The sequence below is a fragment of the Cherax quadricarinatus genome, chromosome 26, assembly GCF_038502225.1.
Source record: "Cherax quadricarinatus isolate ZL_2023a chromosome 26, ASM3850222v1, whole genome shotgun sequence".
Taxonomy (NCBI): Eukaryota; Metazoa; Arthropoda; class Malacostraca; order Decapoda; family Parastacidae; genus Cherax; species Cherax quadricarinatus.
Genome location: NC_091317.1, coordinates 16,281,919 through 16,309,394, shown reverse-complemented (window position 1 = coordinate 16,309,394; position 27,476 = coordinate 16,281,919). Strand labels below are relative to the sequence as shown.

Below are 27,476 nucleotides of genomic sequence, written 5' to 3'. Positions count from 1 at the left end.
AGGCCACATGAGATGGTGCTCAACCTTAGGGGAGAAACGTTGTATTGCAATAACTTACTGGTAAGCTAAGGCGATACTGGCAGTATGTAGACAAAGACACAAACGCACAGTTCAAGACATTTATTGTGGCGAAACGTTTCTTTAGGAAATGTCTTGACTATCTACTACCAATGTCTATTTCTGTGCACCTCGCTGATGCATTCTGCACTTGCAACAACTGCCACAACTCTCATCAACACCCTCCCAGCTACAACCCTCACAACTACATCTGACTTATACCCCCACTACCAGTACCGGTGTCACTACCCCTAATAGAGCCCCCACTATCACAACTACTACAGCCATCATGACTCTCATCATTACTACCATCACTACTAAAACCACCATCACAATCACCAACCCCCACCATCACCGCCACCTTATCACCTTCCTTCCTTCTCTTCTCATCTTTCCCATTTCCCTCGCGTCTCTCACTCCTTTAATAATTCCCAAAATATTGAAAAGCCTTCCCAAGTTTTCTAACTTTAAATATTAGTGGACCACTTTACAATGATTTTCGTATAACTAGCCACTGAAAAGAGGCAAATTACTCAAGTATTTTGCTTAAAGAACCATGTAATAACAACTGTTAAGAAAGGAGTCTTTTACGATATAATTCTTTTAGGTTATATATGTTTGTATGTACATATATATGTATGTCAGGCAGATACCGCGTCTCCATGCACATTGCACAAGCAATGGACGCTATATATCAAGTGATTCAAGCCATTACCCACAGTAATGTGGTGGTCCAGGGAATACAGTATCCACCTAGAGCTTCCCAGACGCCGGTTTGCTTCCCAGGTAATATGTGGGCTGTTGGAAGCAAATAAGAAGCTCGGAGACCAGTGGAGTGTACTAATTGTATTGTACACCCATGAGGGCCTTGAAACCCAGTGATGTGCTCGCCAAGGTTTGTTATCGGGGGGTTGAATTTTAGCCTCTTGGTCTTGCCTGATATCTTAAGCTACAAATCGCCTGCATTATCGGTTTCTAACTTACAGAACTCTATCGTTTCTTCTTTTGAAACTGTATACAGTGTTTGCCTCCGCCGCTTTCTCAACTAGCTTACATGAGGTGACAGAGTTAATTGACCCGAATGCAGTCGAACTGTGAGTTGGTGTAGTTTAAATATAGTAACCACGTCTGTAAACAATGATGCAGTATTCTTGCTCCTGCACAGATACAATGAAATAAACCATACAGAACAGTACAATCGTACTCATCTAGTAGTGTATATCCTGTTGCCTGAACAGCCCTTCTCTGTGTTCCATTCTGTGCCACGTTTCCTGAAGCATGTTATCGTTCCAGCTACTTGCCCATTCTCCTCCCTTCCATCCTTCGCCTCCCTTCTCTTTTCATACTGAAGGATATGCACAATTATATAAATAAAAGACATAATAAAATGATGAGGTGCTTATGTCTCCTGCTTCCAGCCGCATCTGCAACCGAAATGAGAAAATAGAGTTTCGTGGAAATGTTTTCTTAGTATAAGGGACTCCAAATGATGTTAGAATGTGCGTCTGAGTCTTGCTTTTGAGGGGGAGAACGGCCCCACAGCCCTGGTAGAATGAATTTAGTGACCTGAAAAGATAAACTGGCGAATACTCGGTGTCTCTGTTCAGAATGATTTCAGGCACAGCCAACAGAAAATTAATTTAAATGTCTGTTTTGAGCAGCTCAGCAGAGGTACAGAAAGTACCTCATGGCATGTAAGTGTGTGTGTGTGTGTGTGTGTGTGTGTGTGTGTGTGTGTGTGTGTGTGTGTGTAGACGGCTCACAGACCTGGCCACAACACGAGGAACACATCATCATCAGCAGTGGCAAATAACTTGTGTTTCAGAAGGCGCTGAGGACCTTGCCTCGCAAACAGAGATCTCATACGGGTCCCTCAAAGGAGGTACAACCACTACCTTTTTCAGGGTAAGAATATAACCTGCTTGTCCTCTGTCTCTGTTTCTCACCGGCAAGAAAACATTTACGTTGTCCTAGAGTTGGCCAGACATTTTTATATTTTTTCTTCCTTCAACTAGAATATATATGCTTTCATTTGCAAATAAATGTTTTCGGGAATGACTGTAGTTGAGAAATGCTTCGCATGGATTTGTTTTACGACTTTATGTTCATGTATTATTTTTATTACAGTTTTACTGAACTACTCTCTTTATTGATGAGTGACAAGACGACAGTTTCTCTTTTTTTTTTCCCCCAGAGTAAAAAAAAAATCCTACATTTCACATTGTACTCAGATTTTCTCCAGCAGAGTAAAAAAAACTGGATTGTATTCAGGAATATTTTCTCAGTGACTTTTAAGTATGTCGCATAGAAAAAGAACATTATTTACCAGTAGATAGAAAAGTGTTTAAGTTTACTTTCTCTGTTCATGCACAAACGCGTCGGGATTTGCATGGGTCTTGCAAAAACAAAACTGTGTACGCCTGGATGGTCTTAGAGAATGTAGTCTCATTTATTCTAGCTTAGTAAAATAAGTTAATTTTATTCACCTCTGATATGTTTCCTAACAGGACTGGAATTTCAAGGTAATACACAAAGAAGCATGGTTTTCTGAGCATGTTATTTGTTGTAATGTTTGTGGAAGTTCTCTATTAGAGCTCGACCTGCATGTGTGTGTGTGTGTGTATTGCAGACGACGTGGAGGACCTGGCTACTCAAACCGAGATTCCCTACGGCATCCAGGCGTCTGGCTCCACTATGACCTTCTTCAGGGTATGTGCTCACTTCCTCATCCTCCTCCATCTCTCCGTGACCTTCCAGATTTGGCGATCCCTCCCTCACCATTGCGTTTTCCCCTACCTCCTCTTTTTTCACGTCTATATTTCGAACTTTCTTATGTAACAGTTTCTTTTCACCGCTTCCTCCTGCTTTTTCTTTTTCTTCTTACCACCCACCTAAATTTCTTCTACTTCTCCTCCTCCTCTCGAGCTTCTCCTTCTCTTCTCCTCTTCAATTTCTCGTCTTCCTACTTTTCCATTTTATCTTGATCTTCCTCTATTTCTCCTCAATCTATGCTTCTTTCACGTCCTTCTTCTCTGTTTTCCCTGGCCTTTGACCTTTGGTCTCTCCCTCACCATTAGTCCTTGTCCGTACCTCTTTTTTGTGCTCCTTATGTCCCTATATTTCCAACTTTTCCACTTTGGCAGCTTCCTTGTAAGTAGTAGAGTATCTTATGCATATTGATGAAGCTGTAGTGAGGCTATAAAGGTGATGTACAACCTGGCTTGCGACTTTGAGTTCCCAGCTAGCGACGGGGTAAGGGAATGCTAGCCACGTTGTATACATAGCTTGCATAAGCTTAGGTATGTGATCTCCTTTAACTTACATTACCTCCAACAGCTTACCACAGGTGACTCATCCAAATTGCTTGGAAAGGCCTTTCAATTTGTCTCTGACGACCGACCTGTTATGACCTCCATTAACTCTACGTACCCTGGTTAACTCACTCAGTATAGCGAAAATACTCATAATAAATTTGAAGGAAGATTCGCATAACCATTCCTGGAGCAATTCGCAATTATTCCACAATACGGAGAGAAAACTCTAGGCTACTTTTCGGTCCGTCTGGAATGATTAGCCTAATAATGGTGCATTTTGACCTCAGAACTGCGGCTTATTTTGCAAAACATCAAATTAAACTTCGGGTAGATGACAAAGACACATGCCACAGTTTATACCATCGTTTTGACAAAGTTTCGCTTACGCTGTTACCTTTTTTTTGTATCCACATGTCGGCTGTATTAAACGAGGTATATAATATCATCAAATGTGAAAAATGAACACAGATGCAACGTTGGGGAAACAAAATATTTGAAGTTACGTTTCGCTTACCAGAAACCTCATCATTCAAGCCATTTTTTCATTGTTCTTACAAAGCTCCTGCCAGTTCTTTGCCTTTTGAGGGAAATGGACACGAATGTATTCATACCTATTGATTGTAAATATGTAAAAATACCACAGTGAAAATAGGAAATAAAACTTGAACGCTTTCATGTGCTTACACACATATCTTCATAGATATGTGTGAAGATGTGTGTGTAAGCACATGAAACAGCTCAGATTTTATTTCCTATTTTCACTTTGGTATTAAATATATATATATATATATATATATATATATATATATATATATATATATATATATATATATATATATATATATATATATATATATATATATATATATATATATCATCAAACAGGCCATATCCCACCAAGGCAGGGTGACCTAAAAAGAAAAACGAAAGCTTCTCTTTTTAACTTTAGTAATGTATACAGGAGAAGGGGTTACTAGCCCCTTGCTCCCGGCATGTTAGTCGCCTCTTACGACACTTATGGCTTACGAAGGAAGAATTCTGTTCCACTTCCCCATGGAGATACTAGCAATTAAACAAGAACAAGAACAAGCAAGAAAATAGAAGAAAACACAGAGGGTGTGTATATATATACATATGCTTGTACATGCATGTGCAGTGTGAACTAAGTGTAAGTAATAATATTGGTAGAATTACCGACAATGTGTAAAGTAAAAGGACACAAGTGCTACTAATGTGACATTTTATTGTGGCAACGTTTTGCTCTCCAGGAGCTTTGTCAAGCCGGCTTAACAAAGCTCCTGGAGAGCGAAACTTTGCCACAATAAAATGTCACATTAGTTGCACTTGTGTCCTTTTACTTTACATAAGTGTAAGTAGAAGTAGCAAGACGTACCTGAAATCTCGTATGTTTATGAGACAAAAAAAAAGACTAGCAATCCTACCAACATGTAAAACAATTACAGGCTTCAGTTTTACACTCACTTGGCAGGACGGTAGTTCCTCCTTGGGTGGCTACTGTCTACCAATCTACATTCACATACATTAAAAATGATTAAGGTGCTAAAACCAAAACGTTATCGGTAAAAAATATTTAAGTAAATAGGTCCGTGTCCCTTTTCTTCAAGTTGTCGGTAGTTTACCCGCCTTCGTAGTACATACTGGCTTCTTCTACCTCCATAACTTTTTTACTGACTTAAAACTGGCCTTCATTGAGCAAAGATATTTCAGATTACCCAGTTAATTTACATCATATGGAGTGAAATAACTTCCATTTTCTTTGAAACTGTGGAGTGAATCAATTTGCATTCCCTTTTGTCACTGAGAAGCAACTTATCTTACTGTGCTCCTCACACGATTCACCGTTGAATCCCACTGTTTATCATCTCCATTTAAGGTGTAGTTAGTCGAGTCAGGCAGCTGACCCCCGGTGGGAGAGGATCGAGGCGAATTGCTGGCGAACCTCCTGGTTGTTCCCCAGTATTAGAAATCAACTAATCCTTGCACGATTTTTTTTAACATTTCCAAGGATTACACCAGAGTCACCTCGGTCACCTTCGATTTATTTTCATATACTGCAGTCTCTCTCTCTCTCTCTCTCTCTTAGTGTTAGCTGCTTTGTTCCTTTGTATAATCGTATTAATTGTCTCGTTCCCTCTCTTCAGACATGTTAACTGCCTCGTTCCTCTGTTCACTCTTGCTAATTGTGTAGTCATCTGTTCCGTCGTATAAACTGCCTCGTTCCTCTGCCTTGTTTCCACTAATGATGGAAACAAAGAATATATATATATATATATATATATATATATATATATATATATATATATATATATATATATATATATATATATATATAAAACTTTCATCATTCTCTTCATCACTGTCTTGCCAGAGGGGTGCTTTGCACTACAGTTATAAAACTACAACATTAACACCCCTCCTTCAGAGTGCAGACACTTTGCTTCCCATCTCCAGGACTCAAGTCCCACCTGCCAGTTTCCCTGAATCCCTTCATAAATGTTACCTTGCTAACACTCCAACTGATTTTCCTGGTGTTCAGGCTGACCATTCTCGTGTTCCTACTGACTTTCTGATTTTTTCTAATGTTCCTACTAACCTTCCTAATGACTCTACTGACTTTCCCATTGCTCCTATAAGCGGACCAGATACCTTCAAGCATACCAAAAATTCTCTCTGGCTTCAATATGCCTAATGGCCTTCCCAAATTCTACTCACGAAGCTGCTCACTGAGTATCCAAGGAGCATCCCTTCTTTCATAATGGGCATTGTATTAAAACTTTAGGCACATAACTCCTTCACGGAGCTAAACTTATGGACTTCCTCTGATGGATTTATGTCAAGGAAAACAGGGATTCTTCTGCGTTTACTTGGTTTTGAGAGTGATGGATATAGGGGGGATCATGAGGCTCAGTCTGTCTGTCTGTTCCTGCATAATTTGAAAATTTTTTTTTTGAGACGTATTTGTACCTAATTCTTTAAATTTTTACCTAATGTTAATATACTTCACTGAATGTTCTAGCTTATATATATATATATATATATATATATATATATATATATATATATATATATATATATATATATATATATATATATATATATATATATATATATATGTATGTATGTATATATATATATATATATATATATATATATATATATATATATATATATATATATATATATATATATATATACATATATATATATGTATCTGGATTGAATTTGGAGGCACTGAAGGACCATTTGATAACCTTCTTGCCCGAGGATTTCATTTTGATTGGTTCGTCTGCAAGTTTGTCGAGAGGATGTGATTCACTTCAAGAAGTTGACTTTAAGTGAAGTTTATCTTTACGGAGTAAAATTAAAATTCTTATGTCAGCTGTCACTGTCTCTGTCTTTCTCTCTCTCACTCTGAATCAATCTCTCTGTCTTTGCCTCTCTCTCTCTCTCTCTCACTCTGTCAATCTGTCTGTCTCTGCGTCTCTCTCTCTTTCTCTCTCTCTCTCTCTCACTTTCACTGGATATTCACTTGACAAATCTCTACGTAGGTGCGAATATTGTCACAATTTTTCGTACATTTTACTTAACTCACAGAGAACTGACGGACAATGAGCGTTTATTATTTTATTTTAATTATAACCTGTTCATACACTGGTCTTCTGTACGTTATTACTTTGAGTTCTTCAGGACTCAGACAGCTATATACATTTTTATTTACCATAATCATCAAGACTAAAAAGAGCTAGACCTACACTACTTCCATAACCATAATCCTTATGACTGCCCTTCAGGACTCGAAGGAAGAGACTTACTTTCTTTTCCTCAGTCTTTAATCACTCGAAGATCGACACCTGTGATTTTAACTCTTGTTTCTTCAGTACTCAAGCATCGACAACCACACAGGTAATTCATCTTCCTCTAAGAATTTAAGGTCAACATACACTTCCCTAACCCTTCCTCCTCTAAATCTCCAACATCAACACCGACACCTCTGAGTACATTCTTCCAGGACTCCAAGATCGAGACCTACCAGAAGATGTGGCGGTTCATGGAAAACAAGAAACCCAGTGTCTTCGTGCACACTTACGACGAAGGTGTGAGGCGGGTGTTGGAGGGTAACTACGCCTTCCTCATGGAGTCTTCCATGCTGGATTACTACGTCCAGAGGAACTGTAACCTGACGCAGATAGGTGGCCTCCTCGACTCCAAGAGCTACGGCATCGCTACTCCCATGGGTGAGTCAGACACCATAATGAGTTCGCACGTTAAAAGTAATATCTGTTTCATGTGTAAAAACAAAAGTCATGGAAATATTTGTATCGTAGGTAAAGGGTCATGGAAATATGTTTTCTCAAGTAAAAGGCCATGAAAATAACTGTTTCGCAAGTAAAATTAGTGGAAATATCTGTTTCCTTAGTAAAAAGTCGTGGGAATATCTTCAATTGGTTTCGAGATTTTTTTTTATCCTCGCAGGACGGCATAAGGTGAGAATTCACTGTTGACTGCCTAATTGTTACAATACCGAAAACTATTCCATAATTATCTTCCCGAGAATCCTAGAAAGTCAATCCACTGATACCCTTCTAGCATCTAGCATGTCTTTGACTTCTAACGGATTGCAATTATTATCTTTTAATTCACTGGAGCTGGATTAGTTGCATTTGCTCTTTGTAGTAGACTATATAATAATGTCCCTGAGAGAATAATAATTTGCTACTTAAATCTTGAGATCTTTAATAATCCAAATTGTGATATCTAGGGTAAACATTATATACATTTAAATTAACTGAAGCTGGAATGTTAGTATTCTACATACAATATTAGTAATTGAATTTTAAATTTATCTCGTTAGTTTGTACAACAGTACTGTACATTAGCTCTAACTGTGCCCTTAGGCACGTTACTGTACCTGTCAGGTACTTTAAGTACTAACAATAATTAACTGTACCATCTGCCACGTTACTGTATATATGAGTAATTGTACGAGAATAATTAACGAATGTATGTACCGAGAGTGTCAGACTCAACTTAGAATATGACTGACAAAACCAACAAGTCATTAAATAAAGTAAATTTTTACATTAGAGAGACAACAGTCACAGCTTGCTTGAACATCGAAACGACCTGTTCGCCAGACAGCCAAATGTACAAAGCAGCAGTAAGCAGGACAACAGCAGGACAACAGCAGGACAACAGCAGTACAACAGCAGGACAACAGCAGAACAACAGCAGGACAACAGCAGGACAACAGCAGGACAACAGCAGTACAACAGCAGGACAACAGCAGAACAACAGCAGGACAACAGCTGGACAACAGCAGGACAACAGCAGGACAACAGCTGGACAACAGCAGGACAAAAGCAGGGCAACAGCAGGACAACAGCAGGACAACAGCAGGACAACAGCTGGACAACAGCAGGACAACAGCAGGACAACAGCAGGACAACAGCAGGACAACAGCTGGACAACAGCAGGACAACAGCAGGACAACAGCAGGACAACAGCAGGACAACAGCTTCCAAACTCCGACTGCGACAGTCTGTAGATACCGGTCTTAGCAAGTTAGATCGAGAGTTAACTCTGGACTTGGATCATGGTGAGTGTCTAAAGGCACAGAAAAATAAAATGTCAAAAGCCACTAATTCTAAATAAGTCTCTGGGAGAAAAGTTCCCCAAAAAATCACAAAGCATGACTCTGTCCACCAACGAGATCATATTCTACTGCAAAATGAGTCTACATCACAACAAGAACAGAGAGAGAGGGAGAGAGAGAGAGAGAGAGAGAGAGAGAGAGAGAGAGAGAGAGAGAGAGAGAGAGAGAGAGAGAGAGAGAGAGACTGCAGCAGATGTAGGTATCAGGAAAGGTTTCCTCCGGCCTGGACACACTTTCACAATGCACCACAATCATGAGACGATAGAACAAGCGTGTAGCTGAGTTGAACTGCCACTGAGAACCTGGAATCTGCCAACACAGGAAAGTGTAACGTGTAAAACATCCTGTGTATTAATGAAGTTAAATATATTAAAGATATATGATACACTATAATAAGTATATTTTCGATTAAATTGTAACAGGTATAATATTTGCTATATAATATTTAATCAAACCCGTATTTATATTATATGTGTCTATATTATCTGAAGACAACACTGGTCAACCAGGCTGTTGTTGCTAGTGTACTGCAGGCCATGGAAACCCAGCTGGTCAACTACTTTCAGGAGGTAGTTGTCCATTTTCCGTTGGAAAGCTAACAGTATTTTTGTATCTGTTTATAAGAGGGTAAAGAGTTTCGGGCGAGGATATTGATATAGTGCTCTCTTACTGTGCCTCTGCAATCCTTGCTTTTCACTGAGTATTACAACGCAGGAGTCACAAAGGACTGTTATCCTGGGTGTAAAGGGAGCAAAATAAACACAGCAGAAAAACTTTTGACTCGTATTATCCTTCACCAATTTAGAACAGAAATATGTACACTATATACACTAAGTAAAACAATAGGTATTAGTGCACACCATGGTAAGCAAGGCAGAATAGAAGCCACTAGAGAGCAGACCGTGCTTCAACCAGCTCTAGAATGGGAATGACAAGGGCAGACAGTGGAGTGGTATCCACATCACCTCTGCGATTGCCAAAACCATCTTATCATTGGCTGGAACCTGGGTACTGATTGAACGACGGGGCCCCATCGTTAACCCTCAGTCCCCTGGCTCGCTGGTTAGGGGACATACCCTTTCAATGAGGGTGTGTACATGCGCCGAATAAAGGTTACGTACTCTTTGCATGCCACACTGAATCTATTCTGCGCTTCCTCCCACATGTAAGAAGCCAGTATGTTGATATGACAGCGTAAAAATGAGAGACCAGATCCTCAAGTATTTTTCAATAGGTATATATTGTTTTGCATCACTTCTCCGTTCGCGACAGAACAGCCTAGGTGAAGTATACCCTAGTCAATTATGCTGCCATGGCTTATATTCTAGTGAATTATGTTGCCATGGAGTGTACTCTAGTGAATCATGCTGCCATGGAGTATACTCTAGTGAATTATGTTACCATGGAGTGTACTCTAGTGAATCATGCTGCCATGGAGTGTACTCTAGTGAATCTTGCTGCCATGGAATATGCCCCAGTGAATTATGCTGCAATGGAATAAGTACACTTTAATGAATTATTCTGCCATGGAGTATACTCTAGTGAATTATACAGCAGTGGAGGTTCCTCTAGTGAAGTTTACTGCCAAATGACTCATATTACGCTCATTGGGAAGCTCTAAACCGGTTAGGGTCGTACAGCGTTTGAGTAATGGGAAGTAATCGGCTTTTGTCCAAAGAAAGATAGCGATGACCAAATGTTTTCGAACAGAAACTCTTCACCATCATCAACAAGGTGTCCTTCCTCGAAGGACACCTTGGTGCGATCTTATTTATGCACCCAAAACCTGTATATCTAATAGCTTTATTCTCTATTTATCCAGGCACATCTACACACTCTTTTTCTCATGCTCCACCTAGCTATAGACCCGAGCTCAACCTATATCTACACCCCAGCTCTGTAACCTAGTTATGATCTCCTAGTTTTATAGCAAAGCTAACCAGTCCTTGCTCTATAACCAAAGTAAATACCCTAAGTTATATATTCCAGTTATATTCCTCTAGTTGTATATACCAGATATATAACCAAGGCTATATATCTCAGCCATAAAGCTCCCAGCTCTGCCTACTGGGTTTGGCTGTATAATTGGATTAGATTCCCATCATTCTAAGAAAATTAGGTGCAAATTAGACCCCTTAATTACTATGCATAGCAACCCTTCTCTCCCCCCTCTCTCCCTTGCCCTCATAAAGCAGTTCATCACTGCTGGTTCTGCTGGTTCTAAAGGCTCTGCTGGTTCCAATGGTTCTGCTGGTTCTAATGACTCTGCTGGTTCTGCTGGTTCTAATGGCTCTGCTAGTTCTGCTGGTTCTAATGGCTCTGCTGGTTCTGCTGGTTCTAATGGCTCTGCTGGTTCTAATGGTTCTATTGGTTCTGATGATTCTGCCAGTTCTGACAACCATGATTCGGCGCTAGTGTTTCAAACCGTTAAGATCTTGTTTCAGTGAAACTGGAAGTAATGGAAAAGATGGAGATAATTGGTAGTGAGGAACCTTACAGAGACGTTTCGCCCGTGGAACAGACTTCTTCAGTCAATACTCGTGGATGGACAACAAGTATCTTTATAATGGATTACGGACTTAAGATTGTGATGGTTAGGAAAATTCAAGTTTCTGGGAAGCTTTCACAGTTCTGGAAGTTTTACGGGTGTTGTGGTATCTGGACTTATGGGTAATAAACGTTCAGGTGGATATGAAATTTCCATTAATTCTTGAAATTTTAAAGGTTCTTATAGAGCGTTGTTGTATTGGAGGTTCTATGTGGTGTTTAAGTTCGTCTAATAATTTTTTAAACTCTAATTTTCTGGGGAGAAATTCCTTATTTCTTTATTTTTTTTTTAACTCTAATTTTCAGGGAAGAAATTCCTTATTTCTTTATTTTTTTTTATTTTAGATTTTTGGATGAGTCTAAAAAGTAGTGATTCTTTATATAATAATTTTTGACGATTCTGATTATTATATATGAAAATTCTAAGGATTTTTTTCAAATTGTTCTAAAATATTTGGAAAAACTTAGTTTGCAATTTTTGGTGGCCCTTAAGACTGGGAATTGGTGGGACCCTTCCTTGGATCAAACCTGATTACCTCCCATTCCCCGAAAGGTGTTTGACCCCTACGCCTTTAGCGCCTCTCGTGGCCTGAAAAGAAGAATAAAAAGTTGCAGTATCGTGGCTGGAACAATTAACCAAACACCCACATTTAAGAGAAGAACTTTATGACGAGGTTTCAATCCCTTCTGGACAAATGTCAAGTCACGACTGGGCGAGAACAGCAGGAAGATTGTGTTGGTTCTAATCCTTGAAGATTTTGGTAACTGTCCTGACTTCACGTTAAATGGTTCTTGAACTTCAGGTTGTGCTGATGGCACGTCTGAGCTTATGGTGACTGTTTAGTTTCAGTTGGCCTGAAAGAAAGAAAGTTGTTTGACTGGTTGTAATTTTTCATAATATGTGAAGTTCATATAGTCTACCAGTAGTTCATTTTCTGGCTCTAAATTATACCAGACGTAAACTCTCGTGGAGATGATATTTATTGGTTGTGTTTAAAGTCTATCGACTACACGAGGGTCATTAAGGCTTCAATTCACCCGATTTCACTTTTTCACCATTTATAGCAAGGATTAAATCTCTCTCTCTCTCTCTCTCTCTCTCTCTCTCTCTCTCTCTCTCTCTCTCTCTTTTACACAGGGTTTGACAAGGTTAGGTCAAGGATCCCTAGCTTTATTAATAAGCTATTTACAGGTTAAGGATTCCTAACTTTATTGACAAGCTAAGAGCTGTTACCTACATCAGCTCATTTGGAAGCATTTTTATTGTTATGGAACATACAAATATGGAACAGGATGAAGTTGGAGCCATCTGTGGGCCAGCATTTTCATCTGATCAACTGACTTTATCTCGTTGACATCATAATGCTGTACGAATGTGTTCCACACTCGAGTCATCCTGGGGTTAAATGATCTCAGATGAAGTGATGTTCTGGAGAAGGGTACAGCCAGAGTGAAGTTGATGCTTTCTGCCTGTCTCTCTCTCTGTATATATATATATATATATATATATATATATATATATATATATATATATATATATATATATATATATATATATATGCTGTACGAATGTGTTCCTGTGATAAAATATGTTTAATGGTCAGCTTTCATAGAATTTTAAAATAGTATTAATTAACACAGTTTACTAAAGCATTAATGATTCATCAACTGTCCTGTATCAGACACAAGGAAAAGGATAATAAAAACTCATTTGTTATATTCTGGTAATAATGTCAATAAAATATTGCTGAAACTGCTTTTGTTATGCTATAATTTTATGTCGATGTTAATTAGTAGAAAAAAATATTCCGTCAGAAATAAAGAAACAAATTTCATTACTGTTCTTTTCATTATTATTATTATTATTATTATTATTATTATTATTATTATTATTATTATTATTATTATTATTATTATTATTATTATTATTATTTGTAGTAATAAAAACAGAAGTCGTCGGAGCATATCTACACCCATCCCTGCCATTCACTCCCCCCTCTCCCCTGCCATCCACCATCCTCCTGGCATCCACCTCCCACCCTCCTACCCTCAAACCATCCACTACTCTCATGCTATCCGCCTCCCTCCCCTCTCCTACCTTTCATCTATTGCTTCCGATATTCCCAGTTGATGGCCCAGAGTCACGTTTGCCTCTGTAATTACTGAGAAGTGAATATGAGGAAGGAGGATAATAATTATAATGATAATAATAGTAATAATAATAATAATAATAATAATAATAATAATAATAATAATAATAATAATAATAATAATAATAATAATAATATTAATAATAACAATAACAATAATAATAAATTATTGTTATTATTATTATTATTATTATTTGTAGAATTAGTATCAATTGTAGTAATAGTGCAGTAGTAGCGGAAGAAATAGTAGCAGTAGTAATAGTAGTAGTAGTTGCTGTTGTTACAGTAGTACAGTAGTGGTAGGCTCCACAAGAATGTATAGAACCGAAGAGGCATCACCACAAGCACCAAGATCAAGGTGTACAGAGCCATAGTCCTCACCACACTTCTCTATGGCTGCGAAACCTGGACTGCCTACAAACGTCACGCCAGAAAGTTGAACCACTTTCACACCACACGGCTCAGAAAAAATTCTCGGCATCAAATGGCAAGATAAGATCCCAGACACAGAAGTGCTGACTACAGCTGGCCTGCCTAGCATCTACACCATCCTAATGCAGACACAGCTTCGCTGGGCAGGTCACGTTGCTCGCATGCCAGACCACCGGCTGCCAAAGAAACTCTTGTTTGGCGAACTGCAGAATGGAAAGCGCTCTCAAGGAGGCCAAAAGAAGCGCTACAAGGACACCCTTAAGACTGCTCTGAAAGCTTTCAACATCAACCACACCATGTGGGAGCTGATAGCTCAGGACAGGAATGACTGGCGAGCAGTTGTCCAGAAAGGGGCAACATCCTGCGAGGCAAGCAGAGCTGAGCAGCGCAGGCAGGCGAGGAAGACCAGAGCCATCAGACCCCTCGATGCCGCCACCCTTCCCTGTCCACACTGCCAGAGAACGTTTCGTGCGCGGATTGGCCTGACAAGTCATCTGCGTACCCACCAACTTCGACCCCAGGATGACTAGATGGTCCTCGTCGAATCGACGGACAAAACAACACACACACACACACACACAGTAGTAGTAGCAATAATAGTAGTAGTAGTAGTAACAGTAGGAACAGTGGTCGTGGTGGTGGTGTTTGTAGCATTATGGTTGTTTGCTTATTATTGTTATTATTATAGATTTGTTTTATTTATGTTAAACTCTTATCCTGTTTGAATCATTTAGGGCAAGGAATGATGGAGGATTGATCCTCCTTCCGCTGATAGCGAACTGGTCTTTGACCATCCAGGCTGTTGGTAAGAGTAAGTGGAATGTAATGCAAATATGAGGCTATCAGGGTAGAATGGCGATCATGTTATTGAAGAATGATGTTAACATTGAGGGGGTATGATAACAATATTAAAAAAGAATGATAATAATACTGGTGAAGAACGTTGATAATTGGGAAGAATGATGTTGATACGAGGAAAGAATGACGATAACATTGAGGAAGAATTATAATAATATTAGGGAAAGTCTGTTGATAATTTTAGGGAAGAATGATAATATTAGAGCAGGATGATAATAATATTAGGGAGGAACAGTGATATCATTTGGTAAGAGTGACGGTAATATTATGTAAAAATGAAAGTGTTAACTGAGTGTGTGGATGGTACAGTAGATTCTTACTGAATTCATGGTACTCTCTCCATGGTACTGCCTTCATGGTACTATCTCCATGGTACTGTCTCATTAGTACTGTCTCCATATCAGTCTCCATAGTACTGTCTCCATGGTACTGTCTTCGTGGTATTATCTCCATGGTACTGTCTCATTAGTACTGTCTCCATAGTACTGTCTCCGTAGTACTGTCTCCATGGTACTGCCTTCATGGTACTGCCTCGATGATGTGAAATGATACTATCTCCTTCAGAATCACCTCCATCTCTCCTTTAGGGTCGCCGTGGCGGGACAAGATCTCTCTGGCCATCTTAGAACTGCAGGAGAAGGGTGTGATCCAGGTGTTGTATAACCGCTGGTGGAAGAACACCGGCAACACCTGCAACAGGGAAGACAACAACAAGGAAAGCAAGGCTTCAGCCCTCGGCGTCGACAACATTGGTAAGGTGGAGATATTACCTGCCGTGTATGTGTACTCACCTATTTGTACTCGCCTATCTGTGGTTACAGGGGTCGATTCATAGCTCCTGGCCCCGCCTCTTCACTGATTGCTACTGGGTCCTCTCTCTTCCTGCTATGTGAGCTATATCAAACCTCGTCTTAAAATTATGTATGGTTCCCGCCTCCACTACGTCACTTTCTAGGTTTTTCCACTTCCTGACAACTCTATGACTGAAGAAATACTTCCTAACATCCTTTGGACTCATCTGATTCTTCAACTTCCAATTGTGATCCCTTGTTTCTGTGTCCCATCTCTGGAACATCCTGTCTTTGTCAACTTTGTTTATTCCGCGTAGTATTTTATATGTCGTTATCATGTCTCCTCTGACCCTCCTGTCCTCCAGTATCGTCAGGCCAATTTCCCTTAACCTTTCTTCGCAGAACAATCCCCTTAACTCTGGGACTATTCTTGTTGCAAACCTTTGCACTTTCTCTAATTTCTTGACGTGCTTGACCAGGTGTGGATCCCGAACTGGTGCTGCATACTCCAGTATGGGCCTGACGTATATGGTATACAGAGTCTTGAACGATTCCTTACTGAGGTATCGGAACGCTATCCGTAGGTTTGCCAGACGACCGTACGCTGCAGCAGTTATCTGATTGATGTGTGCCTCAGGAGATGTGCTCGTTATTATACTCGCCCCAAGATCTTTTTCCTTGAGTGAGGTTTACAATCTTTGGCCACCTAGACTATACTGCATCTGCGGTCTTCTTTGCCCTTCCCCGATCTTCAAGACCTTGCATTTGGCAGGATTAAATTCAAGGAGCCAGTTCCTGGACCAGGCTTGTAGCTTGTCCAGATCTCTTTGTAGTCCTGCCTGATTCTCGACCGATTTGATTCTCCTCATTAATTTCATATCAACTTCAAACAAGGACACTTATGACTCTCTCCCTTCCGTTATGTCATTCACATATACCAAAAACAGCAGAGGTCCTACGACTGACCCTTGTGGAACCCCGCTTGTCACAGGCGCCCATTCTGACACCTCGTCACGTACCATGACACGTTGTTGCCTCCCTGTCAGGTATTATCTGATTCATTGCAGTGCCTTTCCTGTTATGTGTGCCTGATCCTCTAGCTTTTGCAGTAACCTCTTGTGATGAACTGTGTCGAAGGCCTTCTTGCAGTCCAAGAAAATGCAGTCTATCCACCCCTCTCTCTCTTGTCTTACTTCTGTCTCCTTGCCATAAAACTCCAGTAGACACAGGATTTCCCTTCCCTGAAACCGTGCTGGTTGTCAGTTATACACTTGTTTCTTTCCAGGTGCTCCACCACTCTCCTCCTGATGATCTTCTCCATGACTTTGCATACTATACACGTTAGTGACACAGGTCTGTAGTTTAATGCCTCGTGTCTGTCTCCTTTATAAAAAATGGGACTACATTTGCCATCTTCCATACCTCAGGGAGTTGCCCAGTTTCAATGGATGTGTTGAAGATCTTTGTTAGTGTCACACACAGCATCTCTGCTCCCTCTCTAAGGACCCACGGAGAGATGTCTGGTTCCACCGCCTTTGAGGTATCAAGTTCACATAGCAGCTTCTTCACCTTTTCCTCGGTTATGTGTACCTCATCCAGCACTTGTTGGTGTACCTCCCTGTTCTGATTTCCTGGAGTCCTACTGGTTTCCACTGTAAATACTTTTTTAAATCTCGTGTTGAGCTCCTCACATATACTTCTTGGTCGTTTCTTGTGAACTCCCCATCATCCTTCCTCAGTCTGTTTACCTGGTCCTTGACTGTTGCTTTCCTCCTGATGTGGCTATACAGCAGCTTCGGGTCAGACTTGACTTTCGATGCTATGTCATTTTCGTATTGTCGCTGGGCCTCCCTTCTTATCTGTGCATATTCGTTTCTGGCTCTTCGGCTGATCTCTTTATTTTCCTGGGTCCTTTGTCTTCTGCACATTTTCCATTCTCTAGTACACCTAGTTTTTGCCTCCCTATACCTTTGGGTGAACCAAGGACTCGTTCTGGTCTTCCCATTATTTCTGTTTCCCTTGGGAACAAACCTCTCCTCTGCCTCCTTGCATTTTGTTGTCACATAGTCCATCATTTCTTTTACCGGTTTTCCTGCCAGTTCTCTCTCCCACAGAATGTCTTGCAGGAAGTTCCTCATGGCTGTGTAGTCCCCCCTTTTGTAGTTTGGTTTTCCCATCCTATTTCTGCTACTCTGTCCACTTGTAGCTCAACTATGTAGTCAAAGCACAGAACCACATGATCACACACTAGTGTGTGTGTTTATAAATACATGCTTACACACATATACACTGTGTTGGCATCTCTGTATTTCTAACCTTCCCCGTACTTCACCCTCAGGTGGTGTGTTCGTGGTGTTGCTGTGTGGTCTGGCATTTGCAGTTCTCATTGCTATCCTGGAGTTCTGCTGGAACGCCAAAAGAAACGCCCAGATGGATCGGGTGAGCAATCAACGCAACTTTAAAAATTGCTTAGAAAGCCCATGAGTTTTTCCCTCAGATCAGTTACTTTCTCCTCCAAGGATAGTTGTTCATTGTAACATCAATGGCTGAACCATATTCATATATATGTCTCGCCGAATAGGTAAAACTTGCGAGTTTGGTTTAAATAGCAACGCTCTTCTTACCGAGTAAGGAAAGTGAAAATTTGTGTATGCAGTAATTTCGAAAATATCATTCTGAACCTAACGAAAAAATATATTTCATTGTGTTTGTTTATTATTAAATTATTGTAAACGTATCTAAAATCTATTTAATTGAATTAGGCTAAATTAAATTACTCTTGTTATAACAAGGTTAGGTAAGTTTTCTAAGGTTCTTTTGGTATAAAATTATTAAATTTTACATTAACATAAATGAAAAACATATATCTTTAAACGTATAAGAGAAAATTTTAGAAAGGACTTACTTTAAAATGTGGTCTTATTATATGACCAGTTTTACCTATTCAGCACTATATACATTTAAACACGTCGGACATCTCCCACCGTGGCAGGGTGAGCCAAAAAAAGAAAAAAACACCTTCACCATCATTCACACATAATCACTGTCCTTGCAGAGGTGCTCAGATACGACAGTTTATATCCTAAACCCATTCTTTAAAATGTAGGCATTGTAGTTCCCACCTCCAGGACTCAAGTCCGGCTAACCGGTTTCCCTGAATCCATTTCCCTCACACTAACAGCTGGTCATGTCCCAAAACATATTCGTCTCCTATCTAACACACTCATATATGCCTGCAGGCATGTGTGAGCGAGTGAGGTTGTGTGTGAGGTTTTGTGTACAAACCCCTTGCACACAAAACCTCTTTTACCCCCTCAATCCTTTCCTAGGACGACCCCTAACCCCTCTTCCCCATCACTACAGATTTATACATCCTCCAAGTCATCCTATTTTGCTCCATCCTCTGTAAATAACCAAACCACCGCAACAACCTCTCCTCAGCCCTCTGAATATTACTTTTACTAACTCCACCAATGCTATGCATCATCATCAAAGAGCAACTGTGAAAACTTCAAATCTACAGATATATTAAATGTTAAGACCTTCGTCCCAGTACTCTGGTGTTAATTTTTTCTACACTTTTCATCTTGAAACTCATGAAACATCTATAAAGCATCACACGTTCTTCCCTAATGCCAAATTTTTTTTGGAAAATATTCCACTAAACAAGTTGCCATTATATAAGTATTCCTGACAAAAGTTAATAATTTTCTCGCCATAGAACCCATTTAGTCTGTCATATTTTAGGACATTTGAAATATATACATGTATATACCATATCTGACACATTTTATCACATTTTCACTATGGATATCGCGCTATCTGTCACGATTTATCGAATTTTCGCTATAGATACCACACCATTTACTACAGTTTTGAGTTTGGTCTCTTTTTCAGGCTTGCAGTATGCATTTAGGTGAAGGACCTTTCAAAGTAAGAGAAGCAATGTTGTGGTGATTTTATTAATTATCTTTCCTTACTTCCCTCTCTATTTCTGTATTTTTTTATAGATTAGATACGGTACGGATTTATTATGCATGATATATATATATATATATATATATATATATATATATATATATATATATATATATATATATATATATATATATATATATATATATATATATATATATATATATATATATTTGTGCATGTGTTTTTACTTCATAGTAAAATTACACACACCAAATAAATAAATGGAATGAAATTGGCAATAATAAATTAGTTACAATCAGTTACTGATTATATCTACACTGTTTATCTTTGTTATATTTTAGTTAGGAGAGTAATGTTGATTTTCGTTAGTTTTAGATATCAGTCATTAGTTTTTTATAGTGTTCTGGTGTCGAATATTTTAATTTTGTTATTCTTTCATGTCATTTTGTATGTCTTTTTTTGTGTGTCTATTTTGACTCGTTACAATTATTTTTTTCCATTTTTGTTTTGTTTAACACTGTTTTGTTATTTGTTTTTCTTACTGTCTTGTGGTTTTCCCTCTTCGTCTCTCTCAAGTATATTTTGGTTTCCTTTGTGACCATTTTGCATCTGATTTTCCTTGACTATTGAAAATTCTTATACTACTTAAGAATTATAAGTATGTGAATTATAATGTTAACATTTAACATAGATTAAATGATAACTGTGGTACACTGAATAGAGATATAAACTTACGAATGACTGTACGAATTAAAGGTTAATAAAACAACGTATCAGAAAATAATATATTGTAGGCAGACTTTCATCCAAGACAAACATTTTCATGCTTATAGAAGCTACAATATTTTCCTGGGTTATGTTTCCCGTCATAGCGGGAAGAAGGTGGAAGTGAAGGACTGAATGGTGGTGGGTTGACGAGGTGAAGCACAGGAGTAACTGGAACTGTTTCCATCTTGTTCCCTCCACTCAGTAAGAGTTTTTCTTGTGAGGAAGTAACATTAAATTTCCTCTGGTTCTGCTTCACGGTGTCGCAATATTTTGTTTGGCTGACGTCTTTAGTTCTGAATTCTCTATACGTTTTCTTTTTTAATGATTAACATAACACACATGTACATAAAATGAAAAAAAGAAATAACAGAAATGTATGGATGGATTTTGTATTTCGAGATTGTCAAAATGCCATTGACACGGCCCCTCACAAGAGGATAACTTGAAATTAAGAAAAAATAAAGTTGGAATAAGTGGAAAAAGTATCTAATAAACAGATGGCGGATAGTAACAGTTATATAAAACTGTCATAGATGAGGGATGTAACAAGTGGAGAACTGCAAGGATGTATTCTCGGATTCATACTGTTCCAAATGATGCATAAATGGCCTACAGGGAAATTAGGGAGTTACATGTCATTGCATCCGGATGACTCAAAATTTACTAACAATAACAAGGACAGAAGATATCTACAAAATGCTACAGGAAGAATTAGATGAACTACAGACATGGTCAAGAAAATAGTGTGTATAATGTTCAACCTCAGCAAATGCAAGGTTGTGAAAATGCACACACGCACACACACACACACACACACACACACACACACACACACACACACACACACACACACACACACACACACACACACATACATACACGTCCTTTCTTTTGATTACAGTTTCTCACTGCCTCTGCCTCTCTCAATGCCCCTATCACTCACCAATTCTCTCCCTACAGCAATCCCTCTGTGCGGAGATGGCGGAGGAGCTGTGCTTCGCCATGAGATGCCGGGGTTCCAGGCAGCGTCCGGCACTCAAACGGCAGTGTTCCAGATGTGTGCCAGGTGCCACGTACGTTCCAGCGGGGCTGGAAGTACCTCACATCAACGGTAACGGAGTAGGTTACTCCCCAGTCCCTGTGCGGTAGAAACTAGGTGGGCTGGTAGAGAGATAAGAAAGTAGGTAGAGGGAATAGCAGGTGAATTGGATGGGAGATAGGTGAAATGAGAGATAATTTATCTGCCACTTGGGATAGATAATTGGATTCGTAGATATAATATTTATCCATTCCGGTAGATAGACAGGATGGTAGACTATCAAGAGTCACTAGAGATGAGTGAATAGGAAGTGTAACTTAATTTTTGGTTTAGTGATTAGGAGGATTATTCTAAAGTGGATATATAGTTTCTTCTTCTTCTTCTTCTTCTTCTTCTTCTTCTTCTTCTTCTTATTATTATTATTATTATTATTATTATTATTATTATTATTATTATTATTATTATTATTATTATTATTATTTTATTATTATTATTATTATTATTATTATTATTTTTATATATTTGGGGAAGTGCCAAGCCCAGAGAAGTTATAACAATTCCTCAAAAATAAAAAAAAAATACTGGCTAAAGAATTGTATACAGAATTAAACTTTATGATAGAGGTATATAAAGCTGGACTCTACTAGCCGGTGCTAGTACATAGTTAGCTACATAAATTTGCTATTCTTCTGGTACATAGAAAGAACGGTGGAGCAAGAGTGGCCGGGGAAATAGGTTAATTACTCATTGCAATTGATCAAGTAAATGTGCTCTTGTTGATTAATTAGACACATGTACAACACTTAGGAATCTTTAATGAGGAAACGTTTCGCCACACAGTGGCTTCATCAGTCCATACAAAGGAGAATGACTGATGGACTGATTACATCGAGTCATGGCTGAGGGACTGATTTCCTCAAATTCCTCCTGTTCTTCACCATTCTCTTTTGTATGGACTGATGAAGCTACTGTGTGGCGAAACGTTTCCTAAATAAATACCCAAGTGTAGCACATGTGTCTAATTTATCAACTTGTCGGTTCCCTCAACCATTCATCTACATTAATAAATGTGTTCATGACAGAAGATTATATGGAGTGTTCTATCTTGGAGAAGTTAAAAAAGATAGGTAGGAGGTAGACAAATTTGCTTGTAGCTGATAGTAATATAGAAAATGTTAGAGTAGATAGTTAAATAGTTGAACACACCCGTAACATATATATATTCACTGCATTCCTGCGTAGATGGTGCAAATAAGCACCAGAGAGAAAGAGAGAGAGAGAGAGAGAGAGAGAGAGAGAGAGAGAGAGAGAGAGAGAGAGAGAGAGAGAGAGAGAGAGAGAGAGAGAGAGAGAGAGAGAGAGAGAGAGAGAGAGAGGCGGAGGCAATCAATTTAATCTAAATTTCTTAACAAAACTGGTGGTAGTGAACTCAAATATTGATGAGACCATAATTTCAGAGGGAGCGAAGAGGTTTACTGCACCAGTAAAACTTAATGACTAACTTTTCTGCAGTCTAAAGACAAAACATAATCTAATATATTTCCTGATTATCACTGGCACTCAACGTGCTTTTCATGTTGAAAATAAATGCAAATTTAATTTCACATTGACGTTAGGTTGTTCAATAGTTTTTTCTTTACTGTTAGGGTGAAAAGTTTGCTTAAGTTCGTTAGTTGTGTGTGTGTGTGTGTGTGTGTGTGTGTGTGTGTGTGTGTGTGTGTGTGTGTGTGTGTGTGTGTGTGTGTGTGTGTGTGTGTGTGTGTGTGTGTGTGTGTGAGTGTGTGTTCCAACACTGTACTGTCTCTCACCGTGTTCTCTCTGTAGGAGAGTGGCCAGAGAGGGATGAATGACCTTCAGCAGCGGAAGTCTTCCCTGAAGACTTCCCTACACAATCTGGTACCTCCATACGACTCAAAACACTCTCTAAACACCCACTGCTGAGTCACCAACCAGAGTGCTTGGTGAGCAGACAGTTAGCAAAGAAAGAGTACCAATCCTGAATGACGAACAGACAACGAAAGTAGGAACCAGAGTTCTTGGTAAGAGGAAAGTTAGTGAAGAACGACACGAGAAGACAGCAAAGAGAGAGCATCGAAAATACTTTCGCTGATGCTGACAGCTGACGAAGAGATGACGAGCTCTAAGTAAAGAACACACTGACAGCGAAACGAGAAATGAATGTGTTCACTGGACTTAATATTCAATAGACATCGAAGAAAGAGTGCCATAGTTGCAGTCGTTTGAAATGAACATTCTGCGAATTGACGAACGAGAGTGTTTCGCGAGTACAGAGGGAGTACCAAACCTGAAGTGTAAAGAGTGTGTCGAATTAAAATGGTTACAGCACCTGTTACACGAACCTAGATAGCTATAAGTTACCCCTGCGAGATAGGGATGGAAGCTCCATCACCAGTTCGCTAATCGCGGTCAGATATCCAACGAGTCTGGCTGTTGGTGATTGCCTTAGTGCCAAAGGACTTTGATGGCTGACTGACGCATGAACATGAAACTGATGGGTAAATACTCATTAGTGCGTTGAAGAGAGCCAAAGAGCCGTCTTGCATAAAATGCAAACTTTTGGTACCATTCCGCTCAGCGGAGACACATTTCTTTTCCGAAAGTGATATATCTAAATCAGTATTTTTGACGTGTATCTTAAGTGTTCTTTGGTGGGCAGGGGAGGGAATCATGTCTCCACTCGTTCCACCCTCCACCTCTTCCATAGCATTGCGATCTATATAAACTTCATACAGACATAACAGCGTCGTGACAAAAAAAAAAAAAAAGAGACTCTGTATATCAAGCTTCAGTTGGAAAAAACTTTTGCTCTGTTTAGAGCTTGATCATGATTTGATAAAGATCTACACAGAGCAAAAAGTTGTCCAAGTAAAAGCTCCGTTTTTCATCCACCATGTCTCTTTTCTTCATTGTTCTCGTCAGTACTTCGTTTGGCTCTAAGTCTGCAGCTTCGTATACACTCCAGCTGACTCTCAACGTGCTGTGAAAAGACATTTTTACGGTGCATCTCTATAACATAGTATAAGCGTGTGTCTCAGCGTCCAGGTCTCAGCTTCTGCATAAAGTCCGAGAATCTGGCACGCCCGAGACCGTCTTCAACAGCTCACAATGCAGCTATTACCCAGAGTTAACAGTAGTTTATGTCCACTCATACACACACACACACACACACACACACACACACACACACACACACACACACACACACACACACACACACACACACACACACACACACACATATATATATATATATATATATATATATATATATATATATATATATATATATATATATGGAAATCAACAACAGGGGAAGTCGAATGACAACTCTAGGCTTTTCGTGTTGCAGTCAACAAATCATCAGTAGCTTGCGATTCTAGAATCGTTCTTCTGAACAATACTGCTTCGGCTATCCACTCATTTCTGCAACATTGCAAGCTTTTGAAGATGTGTTGATTGCAACACAAAACACCTAGAGCTATAATTCAATTCCCAATTCTATCGTTTCTTCGCTATTATATATATATATATATATATATATATATATATATATATATATATATATATATATATATATATATATATATATATATAATTTATTTTAACATTTCCATTTTTAATATGCAAAGGAACCTTATGATGTTGATAGTACAGTAGCAGAGCAAGGTAGTTCGAAGTTTTTAATTTGAGTTGATGTCATTGGTGTTGTGGTGAGTTGAGGCAGTGGATCCCCAAAAAATTTAAAACTAATCATATATAAAAAATCATTATTCTTATTTGGAAATTCTCAGAAGAATTGAATTAGATGTTTCGAGTTCAGGAAGATTTTTCAAGTAATTGGTTTTAAATATGCAAATTTGGCTATGCATTATGTATTTCTATAATACGTATTCAGTATATATGTATATATATATATATATATATATATATATATATATATATATATATATATATATATATATATATATATATATATATATATATATATATATATATATATATATATAGGTAAACATTATTTTCTCTTAGTATATGCCTACGCTATAATTTGATCATGTACAGTGATAGAAAAATTGTTGGAAATATTTTTGTGGCTCTGAAGTGAAGTTTTCTAGTGTAAACATCAATTGTTTTACTTGTAAAAATGTAAATAATTATTGACAGATATCATTGTTTACCAAAAGTATTGCTGTTGTTTTCATTATCCTCATTCATATATTATGATTAGGTTAGATGAAAAAAATAGGAGCATAAAAACCGAGGAGCACTGCTGTAGGCCTACTGGCCTTCATTAAGCATATTTATCAACTTATCGGCATTGAATACCATTAACAATATGATACTTGTCAGACGATATGATGCTTGTCATCATATAATCTTGGTACGGAGGATATCTTCAACCTGTTTGCTACTCTCATGCTCACTAGCGGACCCCGCCCTTCAACGACGTAACCTTCAACTGCTGCACCAAATCTGACTCCTGTCTAGGCTTTACAGACATAAGTACTAACGTGATGCATACCTACATCTAAGCCTCGTTTTCTACTGTCTCCAGTTTCAAAACTTATCAATAATCTCTATGTAGATAACTCCACTGGTTGACAAAAACGTCTTAGAATAAAGAAACCCAGTTGCTGCACATATATCTTATTCATCAGCTTGTCGATATTATATCGCATTAAAGCTATAATATTAGTTAATATTAAATTTTCCAGTTAAAAGTTTGACACTAAAGTTTTGCTAATGAGCTGTTATTTGTTGAAACTGTGTGTTCACACACCTTTTCTCGTTAGGGTTAACAACAGTGTTGTGAGCCAGGTAAATGTATGGTCTGCCTGTGTTGGCCAGTAAATATCCCTGTTCATTAATAACATGGATCGGAAGACCTCATACATTGTACCATATAACTCTCACTTTCTCTATCATTTCTACCTTGAAACTGTGAGGTGTCACCTCACTTGTGCAATACATGAGTGAGGTATCACCTGACTTAGAAAGGTATAAGTTATGCTTCTCTTACTTCTGCTTCCTCTCCATCAAAACTCTCAGCTTTTCTTGTTTATTTTCTCCCTGTGGCATTTTCTTTTTTAATATTTACTGGCACGCGTTTTATTCTGAGTTCTTTTAATTATACTTACATGAACCTAGAAACGTACACACAAACATAAACACACACACGTTTATATATATATATATATATATATATATATATATATATATATATATATATATATATATATATATATATAACAAGACAGTGAGAGAGAGAGAGATAGAGAGAGAGAGAGAGAGAGAGAGTACGCTCACACCTTGAGTATGCTTTCTTGGTTTGCCTGCCCCCCTCTCATCTGCGACTGCTTGACGTCTCATCTCTCGCCTGGACCCATCCTGGATAGATCTGTCATTTCAGCAGAGCCTTCAACATAGGACGGATCTGGGTGGCCTTACTGTTATGTACAAGGCCAATATTGTCAAAGTACAACCCTTGGATCCACTTCGAGGACAGCGTGAAACAAGCTTTTATGCCACAAGACGGGCAGAAAGCAGCAACTTCACTCTGGCTGTACCCTTCTCCAGAACATCACTCCATCTGAGATCATATACACCCAGGATGACTCGAATCTGGAACACATTCGTACAGAACAATGATGTCAACGAGATAAAGTCAGTTGATCAAATGAAAATGCTGGCCCACAGATGGCTCCAACTTCATCCTGTACCCTACTTGTATGTCTCATAACAATAAAAATGCTTTCAAATGAGCTGAAGTAGGTAACAGCTCTTAGCTTGTCAATAAAGTTAGAAATCCTTAACCTGTAAATAGCTTGTCAATAAAACTAGGGATCCTTAACCTTGTCAAACCCTGTGTAAAAAAAATAGAGGGAG

The 27,476-nt window shown here is 38.7% G+C and overlaps 1 protein-coding gene across 1 annotated transcript in view; it reads left to right on the top strand.

Moving 5' to 3' along the window:
• Nucleotides 1-25,776, top strand: part of LOC128691647 (glutamate receptor ionotropic, kainate 2) — a gene marked incomplete in the record, with an annotated part of 245,304 nt that extends 219,528 nt beyond the window's left edge. The window contains 7 exon segments of the mRNA XM_070088820.1: nucleotides 2,687-2,766; nucleotides 7,402-7,627; nucleotides 15,620-15,784; nucleotides 18,162-18,262; nucleotides 19,721-19,756; nucleotides 21,491-21,649; nucleotides 23,394-25,776. Of these exon segments, the coding sequence (XP_069944921.1) occupies nucleotides 2,687-2,766; nucleotides 7,402-7,627; nucleotides 15,620-15,784; nucleotides 18,162-18,262; nucleotides 19,721-19,756; nucleotides 21,491-21,649; nucleotides 23,394-23,510 (884 nt within the window).
• Nucleotides 25,777-27,476: the final 1,700 nt, after the last annotated feature.